This window comes from Salmo trutta, unplaced genomic scaffold, assembly GCF_901001165.1.
Source record: "Salmo trutta unplaced genomic scaffold, fSalTru1.1, whole genome shotgun sequence".
NCBI lineage: Eukaryota > Metazoa > Chordata > Actinopteri > Salmoniformes > Salmonidae > Salmo > Salmo trutta.
Window position 1 is genome coordinate 34,847 of NW_021822719.1, and position 18,312 is coordinate 53,158.

At 45.1% G+C, this 18,312-nt stretch overlaps 1 protein-coding gene across 1 annotated transcript; it reads left to right on the forward strand.

The window, feature by feature from the left end:
- Positions 1-694: 694 nt before the first annotated feature.
- On the forward strand, positions 695-1,863 carry LOC115183996 (collagen alpha-2(I) chain-like). Its single transcript, XM_029744993.1, has 2 exons — positions 695-725; positions 884-1,863. The coding sequence occupies exons 1-2, from the start codon at positions 695-697 to the stop codon at positions 1,861-1,863; spliced, it is 1,011 nt and encodes a 336-aa protein (XP_029600853.1).
- The last annotated feature ends 16,449 nt before the right edge of the window (positions 1,864-18,312 follow it).

Below are 18,312 nucleotides of genomic sequence, written 5' to 3' on the forward strand. Positions count from 1 at the left end.
CAGCCCTAGAATACCAGCCTCCAGATAGAGGTATTGAACCCAGCCCCAGAGACAGATGACCAGCCTCCAGATAGAGGTATTGAACCCAGCCCCAGAGACAGGTGACCAGCCTCCAGATAGAGGTATTGAACCCAGCCCCAGAAACAGATGACCAGCCTCCAGATAGAGGTATTGAACCCAGCCCCAGAAACAGATGACCAGCCTCCAGATAGAGGTATTGAACCCAGCCCCAGAGACAGATGACCAGCCTCCAGATAAAGATAATTTATACGTAGTTTGATCCTTGACAATGAAGTAACTGATAAAGTCAATTTTATGTGGCATATTCAACGTTTATCATTGCAAATGTGTTGCATAATGCATGAGGACCATCTCAGATATTTAAGGTCACTATGACAACTACTTCTGGTACAAAGTGATAGATACTTAGAGGTCCTTATGTCTTCAAGTGTCACGCCTGCTCCCGCTCCCCTCCCTGGTGCTCGAATGGGGGCCAGGCTCCACAGCATTACACACACCTGCCTTCCTCCCGTCAGGCGCATCAGCGATTATTGGACTCACCTGGACTCAATCACCTCTGTCATTACCATCCCTATATCTGTCTGGTCCCCTGCTTCAGCATTAATTGTCATTTGTTGTTGTTTACCCGTGTGCTCATCTCCAGCGTCAGTCTTTACAGAATGCTGAAGCCATCATGCGAAGCATCAGGGAGTTCTGGCGTTCCGGTTGGTGGTGACGTCGGGTCCGGGGGCCGCCGCTGATGGAACCGGGGGTGCCTAAGCCGCCAGCTCGTCGGGCTGTCACGCTCTAGCTGGCTCGAGAGGTTCCTGCCCCGGTTGGCTCAGAAGGCACCTCACCCAGATCGTCAGGTTTTTACGCCCAGTCGGCTCGTCAGGCTACTACGCCTCCGCCGGGTCATCGGGCTCCAACGCCCAGCGGGATCAACAGGCTACTACGCCTCCGCCGGGTCATCGGGCTCCAACGCCTCAGCCGGCTCGTCAGGCTACTACGCCTCCGCCGGGTCATCGGGCTCCAACGCCCAGCCGGCTCGTCAGGCTACTACGCCTCCGCCGGGTCATCGGGCTCCAACGCCTCAGCCGGCTCGTCAGGCTACTACGCCTCCGCCGGGTCATCGGGCTCCAACGCCTCAGCGGGATCAACAGGCTACTACGCCTCCGCCGGGTCATCGGGCTCCAACGCCCAGCGGGATCAACAGGCTACTACGCCTCCGCCGGGTCATCGGGCTCCAACGCCTCAGCCGGCTCGTCAGGCTACTACGCCTCCGCCGGGTCATCGGGCTCCAACGCCCAGCCGGCTCGTCAGGCTACTACGCCTCCGCCGGGTCATCGGGCTCCAACGCCTCAGCCGGCTCGTCAGGCTACTACGCCTCCGCCGGGTCATCGGGCTCCAACGCCTCAGCGGGATCAACAGGCTACTACGCCTCCGCCGGGTCATCGGGCTCCAACGCCCAGCGCGATCAACAGGCTACTACGCCTCCGCCGGGTCATCGGGCTCCAACGCCCAGCCGGCTCGTCAGGCTACTACGCCTCCGCCGGGTCATCGGGCTCCAACGCCTCAGCGGGATCAACAGGCTACTACGCCTCCGCCGGGTCATCGGGCTCCAACGCCCAGCCGGCTCGTCAGGCTACTACGCCTCCGCCGGGTCATCGGGCTCCAACGCCTCAGCGGGATCAACAAGCTTTCACATCCCAGTCGGACCGTCGGGCTCCCATGCCTCTGCTGGTTCGCCAGGCTCCCATGCCTCTGCTGGTTCGCCAGGCTCCCATGCCTCTGCTGGTTTGTCGGGAGTTTACGCCCAGCCGGCTTGTCCAGCGCCAGCTCTGTTCCCTGCTTCAGCATTAATTGTCATTTTTCGTTGCTTACCCACGTGCTAACGCTGTTCCTGTCTTGTTTCATGTCTGTTCCTGATTGTGTTTGACTCCCCGTACCTGCTTCTCTACCCCAGCGTCGATCTTTACATCAAGGTAATCAGCCCCCAGCAATACCAACGTATTTGATGCAAGAACTGCAAACACCATGAGCGCCTCACAAAAGACCTCATCCAACATCAAGGGCCCATGTCCAGTTTGACATTGTACAGAAAGTCAGCAGGACCATTGGAGAGCCGACAGACCTCATGAGGAGATTTCATGAAGTCTGTGAGCTGAAGCCAGAGGCTAGAAAGCACTCAATCTCAAGAAGATCTGAGGATAACGATCATAAATAAAGTGTGTGCTTCTTGATCAGAAGGTGTTTGCTTTGACACCTGGCAGATTTTACCCAAGCTTCCAGAACTTCCAAATAAACCTACTGCACAAATTGGACATAGAAACTAGTGTTGTGGATCAGCAACGACAAACTGAACTTACACCATGAGAAGAACAAACTGTCTGCACGTTTGGCACGCAAACAGAGGCACAAATGTTGCCAGTTGATGTCAGCTGTTGTGCTGACACCCTAGAATGGAAACAATCCTAAATGCCACAGTGAGAGAAGTAATGTAAGTAAGAGGAAAGAAGACATTGTACTGATAACCAATGACAACGTAGATAGTACTGATAACCAATGACAACGTAGATAGTACTGATAACCAATGACAACTGAGATAGTACTGATAACCAATGACAACGGAGATAGTACTGATAACCAATGACAACGTAGATAGTACTGATAACCAATGACAACGTAGATAGTACTGATAACCAATGACAACGTATGACAACGTAGATAGTACTGATAACCAATGACAACGTAGATAGTCCTGATAACCAATGACAACGGAGATAGTACTGAAACCAATGACAACGTAGATAGTACTGAAACCAATGACAACGGAGATAGTACTGAAACCAATGACAACGGAGATAGTACTGATAACCAATGACAACGGAGATAGTACTGAAACCAATGACAACGGAGATAGTACTGATAACCAATGACAACGGAGATAGTACTGAAACCAATGACAACGTAGATAGTACTGAAACCAATGACAACGGAGATAGTACTGATAACCAATGACAACGGAGATAGTACTGAAACCAATGACAACGTAGATAGTACTGAAACCAATGACAACGGAGATAGTACTGAAACCAATGACAACGTAGATAGTACGGATAACCAATGACAACGGAGATAGTACTGAAACCACTGACAATGTAGATAGTACTGATAACCAATGACAACGTAGATAGTACTGATAACCAATGACAACGGAGATAGTACTGAAACCAATGACAACTGAGATAGTACTGAAACCAATGACAACGGAGATAGTACTGATAACCAATGACAACATAGATAGTACTGAAACCAATGACAACTGAGATAGTACTGATAACCAATGACAACGGAGATAGTACTGATAACCAATGACAACATAGATAGTACTGAAACCAATGACAACGGAGATAGTACTGAAACAAATGACAAAGGAGATAGTACTGAAACCAATGACAACGTAGATAGTACTGATAACCAATGACAACTGAGATAGTACTGATAACCAATGACAACAGAGATAGTACTGATAACCAATGACAACGTAGATAGTACTGAAACCAATGACAACGTAGATAGTACTGAAACCAATGACAACGGAGATAGTACTGATAACCAATGACAACATAGATAGTACTGAAACCAATGACAACGGAGATAGTACTGAAACCAATGACAACGGAGATAGTACTGATAACCAATGACAACATAGATAGTACTGAAACCAATGACAACTGAGATAGTACTGATAACCAATGACAACTGAGATAGTACTGAAACCAATGACAACGTAGATAGTACTGATAACCAATGACAACGGAGATAGTACTGAAACCAATGACAAAGGAGATAGTACTGATAACCAATGACAACGGAGATAGTACTGAAACCAATGACAACGGAGATAGTACTGATAACCAATGACAACGTAGATAGTACTGATAACCAATGACAACTGAGATAGTACTGATAACCAATGACAACAGAGATAGTACTGATAACCAATGACAACATAGATAGTACTGAAACCAATGACAACTGAGATAGTACTGATAACCAATGACAACTGAGATAGTACTGATAACCAATGACAACGTAGATAGTACTGAAACCAATGACAACGGAGATAGTACTGAAACAAATGACAACGGAGATAGTACTGAAACAAATGACAAAGGAGATAGTACTGCTATAGCCAAGCCTTTTACCAATTCTCTATACTACTTTGACCAGGGCCGATAGGGATGGGTAGTGCACTACTTTGACCAGGGCCCGTAGGGATGGGTAGTGCACTACTTTGACCAGGGCCCGTAGGGATGGGTAGTGCACTACTTTGACCAGGGCCCGTAGGGATGGGTAGTGCACTACTTTGACCAGGGCCCGTAGGGATGGGTAGTGAACTACTTTGACCAGGGCCCGTAGGGATGGGTAGTGCACTACTTTGACCAGGGCCTGTAGGGATGGGTAGTGCACTACTTTGACCAGGGCCTGTAGGGATTGGTTGTGCATTATATAGTAAGCCATTTGGGCTTACTTACTAATAATCACCTGTCACCTGAGAACATTGTCATGTCTTTGGCTATGCTGGATTAAGTGATATAACATGCTATTCTATAAAATCCTTTCTCTGTAATTAATATTACCTGATTGAGCTAATCATGTAAATGTAATTAACCTGTTAGGGCTAGGGGGCAGTATTTACACCGCCGGATAAAAATGTACCCGATTTAATCTGGTTACCACTCCTACCCAATAACTAGAATATGCATATACTTATTAGATATGGATAGAAAACACCCTAAAGTTTCTAAAACTGAATGGTGTCTGTGAGTATAACAGAACTCATATGGCAGGCAAAAACCTGAGAGATTCCTTTACAGGAAGTGGCCTGTCTGACCATTTATTGGCTTTCTTTGACATCTCTTTCCAAAACAAAGGATCTCTGCGGTAACGTGACACTTCCCACGGCTCCCATAGGCTCTCAGAGCCCGGGGAAAAACAGAATGTCGTCATTGCAGCCCCAGGCTGAAGCACATTATCGCCTTTGTCAAGTGGCCGATCAGAGGACAAAGGGCTTAGGCTCGTGCACTGGCCGCCCCCGTCTTTCTTTTTTTCCCTCTACTTACCGAAACGCAGATTCCCGGTCGGAATATTATCGCTTTTTTACGAGATAAATTGCATAAAAATTGATTTTAAACAGCGGTTGACATGCTTCGAAGTACGATAATGGAATATTTAGACATTTTTTGTCACGAAATGCGCCATGCTCGTAACCCTGATTTACCATTTCGGATAGTGTCTAGAACGCACGAACAAAACGCCGCTGTTTGGATATAACGATGGATTATTTGGGACCAAACCAACATTTGTTATTGAAGTAGAAGTCCTGGGAGTGCATTCTGACGAAGAACACCAAAGGTAATAACATTTTTGTTATAGTAAATCTGATTTTGGTGAAGGCTAAACTTGCTGGGTGTCTAAATAGCTAGCCCGTGATGGCTGGGCTATGTACTTAGAATATTGCAAAATGTGCTTTCACCAAAAAGCTATTTTAAAATCGGACATATTGAGTGCATAGAGGAGTTCTGTATCTATAATTCTTAAAATAATTGTTATGCTTATTGTGAACGTTTATCGTGAGTAATTTAGTAAATTGTTAGTAAATTCCCCAGAAGTTTGCGGGGGGTATGCTAGTTCTGAACGTCACATGCTAATGTAAAAAGCTGTTTTTTGATATAAATATGAACTTGATTGAACAAAACATGCATGTATTGTATAACATACTGTCCTAGGTGTGTCATCTGATGAAGATCATCAAAGGTTAGTGCTGCATTTAGCTGTGGTTTGGGTTTTTGTGACATTATATGCTAGCTTGAAAAATGGGTGTCTGATTATTTCTGGCTGGGTACTCTGCTGACATAATCTAATGTTTTGCTTTCGTTGTAAAGCCTTTTTGAAATCGGACAGTGTGGTTAGATTAACGAGAGTCTTGTCTTTAAATAGCTGCAAAATAGTCATATGTTTGAGAAATTGAAGTAATAGCATTTCTAAGGTATTTGAAAATCGCGCCACAGGATTCAACTGGCTGTTACGTAGGTGGGACGATTTGGTGTCACCTAGCCCAGAGAGGTTAACTAGAAAGTCGGGGCACCACGAAAGAGTGTTTATAGAGCTGTTATCTTCCGAATAAACTCTTAAAGACCTAGTAATATTTTACATCAATAGCAGTCAATATTAACCGTCACTTTATTTCAGTCTCATCTGAAAGTTGTAAATTCTTGGTTATCTTCATGAACCTCGGCTAACAAGTTGAATCAGCAATACAAAATTGGGTTTAATTATTTATTTACAAAATACCTAACTAATCACACAGAATTACATATACACAGAATGCAAATGATGTCATAGAGAAATCGTCCCTGGTGGACGGAACCTGTATGACGGCTGGTTACACAAAGAGAGGGGGTTGGGCTTGAATGAAAGAGCGGGAAGACTGAGGAACAAAAAGAGAAGCTCTGCTATCGTAAATACAGTATCTTATGCATTCTAAAATTACCGCCCATTTGGAAAAGGGAAATGCAATAAATATTTACTCTGAGCTGGGCTTTCTTAGGTTGGTCATAGACACTGGCCATGTTGGCCAACAGAGATCTTCCTGTCCTCGGAAGAATGTCACTGGTGGTAAATTGGATACGTTGTAGTATCGTCATTGTGTTCTAGACTGGATACGTCGTCCGTCCTTTCCTAGCCCACGTTAACAGCGGCTGCTACCAACTCAATGGCTAGGAGGTATCACTTCTGAGTGAATAAGAGTTCAAAGTTCATACCATTCGCATCCAAAGCTCACGCTGAGGTTTGCATAGTTCTGTAGTTGACATGTTAGTCCTTTTAACCTGTTGAGGATCTTATCCCGATCTTATCCCGGTATTGGGATTCATTGTCATGTGACCATGGCGGGGAATTCAAAACTGCAAGAGTAATCATTTCAAAAAATCAAATAATCAACTATTTTCCTCCATTTGAAAGATATATCTCCTAAATCTAACCACGCTGTCCGATTTTCAGAGGCATTACGGAGAATGCATAAAGTTAGGTTATGTGAGGAGAGTACATTGACAATAGCTGCGTGTAATGTTTAGCCAATTCAAAGAAGGGCATCAACAGACAGAAAACTAGCTAGAATTATGCACTTACCTTTGACAATCTGCATCAGATGACACTCATAGGACATTATGTTATACAATACATGCATTTTTAGTTCCATCAAGTTCATATTTATATCCAAAAACAGCATTTACAGTCGCGGTGAAATTCAGAATTTTTTTCGGCTCGAATGCACCCAGTGAATCCAGCATTACAAATCACGGAATTACTATTCGAAAACATTGGTAAATTATAATATTGTCATTCAAAGAATAATATATTATCATCTCGTAATTGCTACCGAAGGGCCAGATCTCAAAATAACTTTACTGGGAAATCACATTTTGTATAAACTGGGTACTATGCTAACAACAATAAGCTATATGCTAAGCTAAGCTAAGCTATACCGTTAGCATTAGCATCATCTAATATCGATAATAACATTCTAAATATCCCCTTACCTTTGATTATCTCCATCAGAAGGCGCTGCCAGAGATCCCAGGTCCAGAACAAATGTGGTTTCTTTTGACAAAGTTCATAATTTATGTCCAAATAGTTAGCGTTCAGTAGGCTCCCACAAAATGAGGTGGGCAGTGTAAAGTCACGTCGAAAAACTAAAGAAAACCTAGTAAATAATCTATTTACGTTTGTTTAAACATGTCAAATGTTGTTTAGCACTAATCTTTTGTTCCATTTTTAACGTGAAACATCAGTAAACATCAGTAATATTTTCACACAACCTATCAAGTGTCTAGAATAAACGATAATGACAAAGGCACTCTTCTCAGATTCATGCGCAGGCGCAAAAAATGAAGTGATGACGTGTCAACTTGTAAGCTTTCTAATTCGGTGTGTATTTATCACAGATGCTTCAAACAACTTTCTAAAGATCGTTGACATCTAGTGGAAGCAGTAGGAGTTGCGAACTGAATCCTTTCTCACTGTGGTATCTTTAAAACAATGACACTAAATAGTACAGCCACAAAATTCTCATTTTTTTTAATCTATTTTTCTCAGGTTTCTGCCTGCAATATGAGTTTTGTTATACTTACAGACACCATTCAAACTGTTTTAGAAAATTCAGAGTGTTTTCTATCCGAATGTGTTAATAATATGCATATCCCAGCTTCTGAGTTGGTGTAGGAGGCAGTTAAAAATGGGCACATATTTTTTTCAAAATTCTCAATACTGCCCCCGTGGCCCGTAGAGGTTAACGTGGAACCGTCGTCCTCACGTCCTCGGAACAGCTTATTATCTGAATCCTTCTGACATCGGACCGTCACCCTAATGTACCCAGAACAGCTTATTATCTGAATCCTTCTGACATCGGACCGTCGCCCTAATGTACCTGGAACAGCTTATTATCTGAATCCTTCTGACATCGGACTGTCGCCCTAATGTACCCAGAACAGCTTATTATCTGAATCCTTCTGACATCGGACCGTCACACTAATGTACCCAGAACAGCTTATTATCTGAATCCTTCTGACATCAGACCGTCACCCTAATGTACCTGGAACAGCTTATTATCTGAATCCTTCTGACATCGGACCGTCGCCCTAATGTACCCAGAACAGCTTATTATCTGAATCCTTCTGACATCGGACCGTCGCCCTAATGTACCCAGAACAGCTTATTATCTGAATCCTTCTGACATCGGACCGTCGCCCTAATGTACCCAGAACAGCTTATTATCTGAGTCCTTCTGACATCGGACCGTCGCCCTAATGTACCCAGAACAGATTATTATCTGAATCCTTCTGACATCGGACCATCGCCCTAATGTACCCAGAACAGCTTATTATCTGAGTCCTTCTGACATCGGACCGTCGCCCTAATGTACCCGGAACAGCTTATTATCTGAATCCTTCTGACATCGGACCATCGCCCTAATGTACCTGGAACAGCTTATTATCTGAATCCTTCTGACATCGGACCGTCGCCCTAATATACCCGGAACAGCTTATTATCTGAATCCTTCTGACATCGGACCGTCGCCCTAATGTACCCGTAATAGGAGGTTACATTTTCGTCAAGGGCTTATATAGTGGAGGGAGAGAAGGGTGTGTTTCATAGTTTATAACCCATGTCTCTTCACAGGGGCGGGGCACTGATTGAGCAGAGCTCTAACCTTATGAAAACCCAATTCTCTCATTTGGAAGCTAAAATTACATTTAATCTTTTCACAAATAGTTTCATATTCAAACATTTAAATTGCACAACAATTCCATGTGAATCTGATAAACTGTACCTGGGAAAGTCTACACATTATAGTTATGTCGTCCTGTCATCAATCATAATGTCTCAGATGACAACCGAACTGACATCATATTCATTAAGTACCAACGCATATTTTCAACTGGTTCTATTACCGAAATATCGTTCCTTTCCCCCCACTTGTTTGATGTTCCCAGACTCTCTATGTTTAACAAAGGCTATTCAAGAGTCCTTCAGTAGGGTCAGAGAGAGAGGGAAGGGAGAAAGGTATTTATGGGGGGGTTCATAAACCTTACCCACAGGCCAACGTCATGACAACACGATCAGCTAATTTAATCAGTCAGGAAGTCACGATTTGGCCGATCTGTTATCTGGACAATATTAATGAAATGACATGCCCATTAAAATGATTACAATAATTAAAGAAAGAATAAAGTCTGGATTCGCTTGGCAGTGAAGGCTGTCAATCAATCTCTGATTAGTGGTTGTGATGGAATTAATAGCAAATAATATTTTGTCATTCATCGTAATGCACAGTTGGGCGTGAGTGTGTGTGTGTGTGTGTGTGTGTGTGTGTGTGTGTGTGTGTGTGTGTGGTGTGCAGCAGTAGGTTGGGCATCATATCAACATGACCAAACTAGGCTGTCTGTCTCTCATTATGGCTCTGAGGGTCACAGCTTCCCTGGACTCACTCCAAACGAGAGACTTAGTGTTCATCCCAAATAACACCCTATTCCCTATCCAGTGCACTACTTTTGACTAGAGCCCTGGGCACTACGTAGTGTGGAGAAAAGGGTTCCATTTGGGCGGCCCCCTAATGTTTGTCCCTGGACAGTGGGATCAGAAAAAGGACATAAAGGATTTGTATTTAATAAGGATTGTATCCATCTGGTTCATGGTAATTCTATCGCTTACTACTGCCCAGTAACCCCAATATCAACCATCAGACAGGATCTACAACCACCTATTGAACGTTGCTTACTACTGCCCAGTAACCCTCATTTCAACCATCAGACAGGATCTACAACCACCTATTGAACGTTGCTTACTACTGCCCAGTAACCCTCATTTCAACCATCAGACAGGATCTACAACCACCTATTGAACGTTGCTTACTACTGCCCAGTAACCCCAATATCAGACAGGATCAACAACCACCTATTGAACGTTGCTTACTACTGCCCAATAACCCCAATATAAGCCATCAGACAGGATCTACAACCACCTATTGAAAGTCGCTTACTACTGCCCAGTAACCCCAATATCAACCATCAGACAGGATCTACAACCACCTATTGAACGTTGCTTACTGCTGCCCAGTAACCCCAATATCAACCATCAGACAGGATCTACAACAACCTATTGAACGTTGCTTACTACTGCCCAGTAACGCTCATATCAACCATCAGACAGGATCTACAACCACCTATTGAACGTTGCTTACTACTGCCCAGTAACCCTCATATCAACCATCAGACAGGATCTACAACCACCTATTGAACGTTGCTTACTACTGCCCAGTAACCCTCATATCAACCATCAGACAGGATCTACAACCACCTATTGAACGTAGCTTGCTACTGCCCAGTAACCCCAATATCAACCATCAGACAGGATCTACAACCACCTATTGAACTTTGCTTACTACTGCCCAGTAACCCCAATATCAGACAGGATCTACAACCACCTATTGAACGTCGCTTAATACTGCCCAGTAACCCCAATATCAACCATCAGACAGGATCTACAGCCACCTATTGAACGTTGCTTACTACTGCCCAGTAACCCTCATATCAACCATCAGACAGGATCTACAACCACCTATTGAACGTTGCTTACTACTGCCCAGTAACCCTCATATCAACCATCAGACAGGATCTACAACCACCTATTGAACGTTGCTTACTACTGCCCAGTAACCCTCATATCAACCATCAGACAGGATCTACAACCACCTATTGAACGTAGCTTGCTACTGCCCAGTAACCCCAATATCAACCATCAGACAGGATCTACAACCACCTATTGAACTTTGCTTACTACTGCCCAGTAACCCCAATATCAGACAGGATCTACAACCACCTATTGAACGTCGCTTAATACTGCCCAGTAACCCCAATATCAACCATCAGACAGGATCTACAGCCACCTATTGAACGTTGCTTACTACTGCCCAGTAACCCTCATATCAACCATCAGACAGGATCTACAACCACCTATTGAACGTTGCTTACTACTGCCCAGTAACCCTCATATCAACCATCAGACAGGATCTACAACCACCTATTGAACGTAGCTTGCTACTGCCCAGTAACCCCAATATCAGCCATCAGACAGGATCTACAACCACCTATTGAACGTTGCTTACTACTGCCCAGTAACCCCAATATCAGACAGGATCTACAACCACCTATTGAACGTCGCTTACTACTGCCCAGTAACCCCAATATCAACCATCAGACAGGATCTACAACCACCTATTGAACGTTGCTTACTACTGCCCAGTAACCCTCATATCAACCATCAGACAGGATCTACAACCACCTATTGAACGTAGCTTGCTACTGCCCAGTAACCCCAATATCAACCATCAGCCAGGATCTACAACCACCTATTGAGCGTCGCTTACTACTGCCCAGTAACCCCAATATCAACCATCAGACAGGATCTACAACCACCTATTGAACGTTGCTTACTACTGCCCAGTAACCCCAATATCAACCATCAGACAGGATCTACAACCACCTATTGAACGTAGCTTACTACTGCCCAGTAACCCCAATATCAACCATCAGCCAGGATCTACAACCACCTATTGAACGTTGCTTACTACTGCCCAGTAACCCCAATATCAGACAGGATCTACAACCACCTATTGAACGTTGCTTACTACTGCCCAGTAACCCCAATATCAACCATCAGACAGGATCTACAACCACCTACTGAACGTTGCTTACTACTGTCCAGTAACCCCAATATCAACCATCAGACAGGATCTACAACCACCTACTGAACGTTGCTTACTACTTACTGCCCAGTAACCCTCATATCAGACAGGATCTACAACCACCTATTGAACATCGCTTACTACTGCCCAGTAACCCCAATATCAACCTCCAGACGTCGTGTTTCCCTGGCCTGAACATTAGCAGGTAACATTCATGTATCTATGTTTGAACTTTCAGGAAACGTTCTGTTAAACATTCCCCAAACGTTGTGGCAAGGTTGTACAACTATAGGACAAACCCACTCTCACCAAGGTCTAAGAAACATATGGTTCTCAGAACGCTGTGTGCTAGCTGGGAGGTCGGTACATAGCCTAAGGGTTGATACCAGGAGGTCGGTACATAGCCTAAGGGTTGATACCAGGAGGTCGGTACATAGCCTAAGGTTTGATACCAGGAGGTCGGTACATAGCCTAAGGGTTGATACCAGGAGGTCGGTACATAGCCTAAGGGTTGATACCAGGAGGTGAATCACAAATGAACACCATATCAATAGGTAAGTTGAGGTGAACATGATTATTATTAAATCATTGAGGCCCTGGGTCTCAACACCGCCCTGTGCAACTGGGTCCTGGACTTTCTGACGGGACGCCCCCAGGTGGTGAAGGTAGGAAACAACATCTCCACTTCGCTGATCCTCAACACTGGGGCCCCACAAGGGTGCGTGCTCAGCCCTCTCCTGTACTCAGTGCGACTGCGTGGCAATGCACGCCTCCAACTCAATCATCAAGTTTGCAGACGACACTACAGTGGTAGGCTTGATTACCAACAACAACGAGACGGCCTCAGGGAGGAGGTGAGGGCCCTGGGAGTGTGGTGCCAGGAAAACAACCTCTCACTCGACGTCAACCAAACAAAGGAGATGATCGTGGACTTCAGGAAACAGCAGAGGGAGCACCCCCCTATCCACATCGACGGGACAGTAGTGGAGAAGGTGGAACGTTTTAAGTTCCTCGTCTACATATCACCGACAAACTGAAATGGTCCACCCACACAGACAGTGTGGTGAAGGAGGCGCACCAGAACCTCTTCAACCTCAGGAGGCTGAAGAAACTTGGCTTGTCACCAAAAACCCTTTACAGGTGCACAAATTGAGAGCATCCTGTCGGGCTGTATCACCGCCTGGTACGGCAACTGCTCTGCCCATAACCGGAAGGCTGTCCAGAGGGTGGTGCAGTCTGCACAAAGCATCACCGGGGGCAAACTACCTGCCCTCCAGGACACCTACAGCACCCGATGTCACAGGAAGGCCAAGAACATCATCAAGGACAACAACCACCCGAGCCACTGCCTGTTCACCCCACTATCATCCAGAAGGCGAGGTCAGTACAAGTGCATCAAAGCTGAGACTGAGAGACTGAAAAACAGCTTCTATCTCAAGGCCATCAGACTGTTAAACAGCTTCTATCTCAAGGCCATCAGACTGTTAAACAGCTTCTATCTCAAGGCCATCAGACTGTTAAACAGCTTCTATCTCAAGGCCATCAGACTGTTAAACAGCTTCTATCTCAAGGCCATCAGACTGTTAAACAGCTTCTATCTCAAGGCCATCAGACTGTTAAACAGCTTCTATCTCAAGGCCATCAGACTGTTAAACAGCTTCTATCTCAAGGCCATCAGACTGTTAAACAGCCATCACTAACATTGAGTAGCTGCTGTGAACATACAGACTCAAATCTCTAGCCACTTTAATAAATGGATCACTAGTCACTTTAATAATGTTAACATATCTCATATGTATATACTGTATTTTATACCATCTATTGCATCTTGCCGTTCGGTCATCGCTCATCTATATATTTATATGTATATATTCTTATTCCATCCCTTGCGTGTATAATAAGGTAGTTGTTGTGGAATCGTTAGATTACTTGTTAGATATTACTGCATTGTCGGAACTAGAAGCACAAGCATTTCACTACACTCGCATTAACACCTGCTAACCAGGTGAATGTGACCAATAAAATTTGATAGGATTTGATTTGACCCTCTGAAGGTTTCCTGCTCTAAATGGTCAAATTATTTATTAAAAACACACACACACACACACACACACACACACACACACACACACACACACACACACACACACACACACACACACACACACACACACACACACACATGCACGCACGCACACACACACAAACACACACGCACACACACAAACTCACACACACACACACACACACACACACACACACACACACACACACACACACACACACACACACACACACACACACACACACACACATACACACACACACACACACATTTACTCACACACTCACACACACGCACGCATGCACACACACACACACGCACACACACACACACACACACACACACACATCTTTCCACTTCAGATGCCTTGGTAAACAGGAAACCGACATTTAAATGTCCCATCAAACGTGATATGGTTTTATGGTGACACAGTGATTAATCGTCTGTCTTTCTGTGATCCCATATAAGCTCAACGCGTCCTCAGAAATGACAAAGCATTCATGTTTGATTAATGTGTCTCATTGTAGAAGTTTATTATTTAAGGCTTTGAGGGAAAACAAGCAACTGGTTAATGTTGTTTGGTTCAATCTGAACAGTAGTGATGTTATGAGTCCCAAATGATACACTGGTCCCTATATAGTGTAACAACCTATAGACCCTGGTCTAAAGTAGTGCACTACTACCCTATAGGCCCTGGTCTAAAGTAGTGCACTACTACCCTATCGGCCCTGGTCTAAAGTAGTGCACTACTACCCTATAGACCCTGGTCTAAAGTAGTGCACTACTACCCTATAGGTCCTGGTCTAAAGTAGTGCACTACTGCCCTATAGACCCTGGTCTAAAGTAGTGCACTACTACCCTATAGGTTCTGGTCTAAAGTAGTGCACTACTACCCTATAGACCCTGGTCTAAAGTAGTGCACTACTACCCTATAGGTTCTGGTCTAAAGTAGTGCACTACTACCCTATAGACCCTGGTCTAAAGTAGTGCCCTACTACCCTATAGACCCTGGTCTAAAGTAGTACACTACTACCCTATAGACCCTGGTCTAAAGTAGTACACTACTACCCTATAGACCCTGGTCTAAAGTAGTACACTACTACCCTATAGGTCCTGGTCTAAAGTAGTGCACTACTACCCTATAGACCCTGGTCTAAAGTAGTGCACTACTACCCTATAGACCCTGGTCTAAAGTAGTACACTACTACCCTATAGACCCTGGTCTAAAGTAGTGCACTACTACCTTATAGACCCTGGTCTAAAGTAGTGCACGACGTAGGGAATAGGGAGCCATCCGGGTCTTAACCTTAGTGCTGATCGTGTCCGTGTGGCGTTTCCCAGGTAGGCCTATAATATGTTTACTCAGCTGACATGCAGTGCAAGCAGATGTTCTGTAGTAAATGGTTTGTGAACAGATCAACAGAATAGCGGATACAGCTAACTGCTATTATAATATATTCAGGATCGTTGGCCCACTGTGGACTGGCTCTGGTATTCAGGAACACTGGCCCACTGTGGACTGTCTCCGGTATTCAGGAACAATGGCCCACTGTGGACTGTCTCTGGTATTCAGGAACGCTGACCCACTGTGGACTGTCTCTGGTATTCAGGAACGCTGGTCCACTGTGGACTGTCTCTGGTATTCAGGAACGCTGGTCCGCTGTGGACTGTCTCTGGTATTCAGCAACGCTGGCCCGCTGTGGACTGTCTCTGGTATTCAGGAACACTGGCCCGCTGTGGACTGTCTCCGGTATTCAGGAACGCTGGCCCACTGTGGACTGTCTCCGGTATTCAGGAATGCTGGTCCACTGTGGACTGTCTCTGGTATTCAGGAACGCTGGCCCACTTTGGACTGTCTCCGGTATTCAGGAACGCTGGCCCGCTGTGTACTGTCTCCGGTATTCAGGAACGCTGGCCCACTGTGGACTGTCACCGGTATTCAGGAACGCTGGCCCACTGTGGACTGTCTCTGGTATTCAGGAACGCTGGCCCACTGTGGACTGTCTCTGGTATTCAGGAACACTGGCCCACTGTGGACTGGCTCTGGTATTCAGGAACACTGGCCCACTGTGGACTGTCTCTGGTATTCAGGACACTGGCCCACTGTGGACTGTCTCTGGTATTCAGGAACGCTGGCCCACTGTGGCCTGTCTCTGGTATTCAGGAACGCTGGCCCACTGTGGACTGTCTCTGGTATTCAGGAACACTGGCCCACTGTGGACTGTCTCTGGTATTCAGGAACACTGGACCACTGTGGACTGTCTCTGGTATTCAGGAACACTGGACCACTGTGGACTGTCTCTGGTATTCAGGAACACTGGTCCACTGTGGACTGTCTCTGGTATTCAGGAACGCTGGCCCACTGTGGACTGTCTCTGGTATTCAGGAACGCTGGCCCACTGTGGACTGTCTCTGGTATTCAGGAACACTGGCCCACTGTGGACTGTCTCTGGTATTCAGGAACGCTGGCCCACTGTGGACTGTCTCTGGTATTCAGGAACACTGGCCCACTGTGGACTGGCTCTGGTATTCAGGAACACTGGTCCACTGTGGACTGTCTCTGGTATTCAGGAACGCTGGCCCACTGTGGACTGTCTCTGGTATTCAGGAACGCTGGCCCACTGTGGACTGTCTGTGGTATTCAGGAACGCTGGCCCACTGTGGACTGGCTCTGGTATTCAGGAACACTGGTCCACTGTGGACTGGCTCTGGTATTCAGGAACACTGGTCCACTGTGGACTGTCTCTGGTATTCAGGAACACTGGTCCACTGTGGACTGTCTCTGGTATTCAGGAACGCTGGTCCACTGTGGACTGGCTCTGGTATTCAGGAACACTAGCCCTCAGAAGATCGCAAAGCACCAACACAGGTATCTGTCAACAACAACAGCCATAGCACAACAATATCGGTTGTTTTTGTTGATCTGATCTGGACGGTTGTTGTGTGGATTAAACAGCTGATTATAACAGACGTAATTACATCTGAACTACCTGAATCTGATCGAATTACAACGTTGTAAAACATTTGGGACTAAAATGATGCAGTCTTTCTACACTGACTGTTGAAGAGAAGAACAACACGCTCAGGGTACCAAATTACATCCTAATCCCTATGGACCCTGGTCAAATGTAGTGCACTGTATAGGGAATAGGGCCCTGGTCAAATGTAGTGCACTGTTTAGGGAATAGGGCCCTGGTCAAATGTAGTGCACTATATAGGGAATAGGGCCCTGGTCAAATGTAGTGCACTATATAGGGAATAGGGCCCTGGTCAAATGTAGTGCACTGTATAGGGAATAGGGCTGTAGTATAAAGTAGTGCCCTATATAGGGAATAGGGCTGTAGTATAAAGTAGTGCACTATATAGGGAATAGGGCAGTAGTATAAAGTAGTGTACTATATAGGGAATAGGGCTGTAGTATAAAGTAGTGCACTATATAGGGAATAGGGCTGTAGTATAAAGTAGTGCACTATATAGGGAATAGGGCTGTAGTATAAAGTAGTGCTCTATATAGGGAATAGGGCTGTAGTATAAAGTAGTGCACTATATAGGGAATAGGGCAGTAGTATAAAGTAGTGCCCTATATAGGGAATAGGGCTGTAGTATAAAGTAGTGCCCTATATAGGGAATAGGGCTGTAGTATAAAGTAGTGCACTATATAGGGAATAGGGCTGTAGTATAAAGTAGTGCACTATATAGGGAATAGGGCTGTAGTATAAAGTAGTGCCCTATATAGGGAATAGGGCTGTAGTATAAAGTAGTGTACTATATAGGGAATAGGGCTGTAGTATAAAGTAGTGTTCTATATAGGGAATAGGGCTGTAGTATAAAGTAGTGCCCTATATAGGGAATAGGGCGGTAGTATAAAGTAGTGCTCTATATAGGGAATAGGGCTGTAGTATAAAGTAGTGCACTATATAGGGAATAGGGCTGTAGT

Bases quoted from the DNA above. Each gene is read 5' to 3' on its own strand.
- LOC115183996 (XM_029744993.1), top strand. From the start codon at position 695: ATGCGAAGCATCAGGGAGTTCTGGCGTTCCG. The intron at 726-883 runs GTTGGTGGTGAC...TTTTACGCCCAG, and splicing joins CAGGGAGTTCTGGCGTTCCG to TCGGCTCGTCAGGCTACTAC.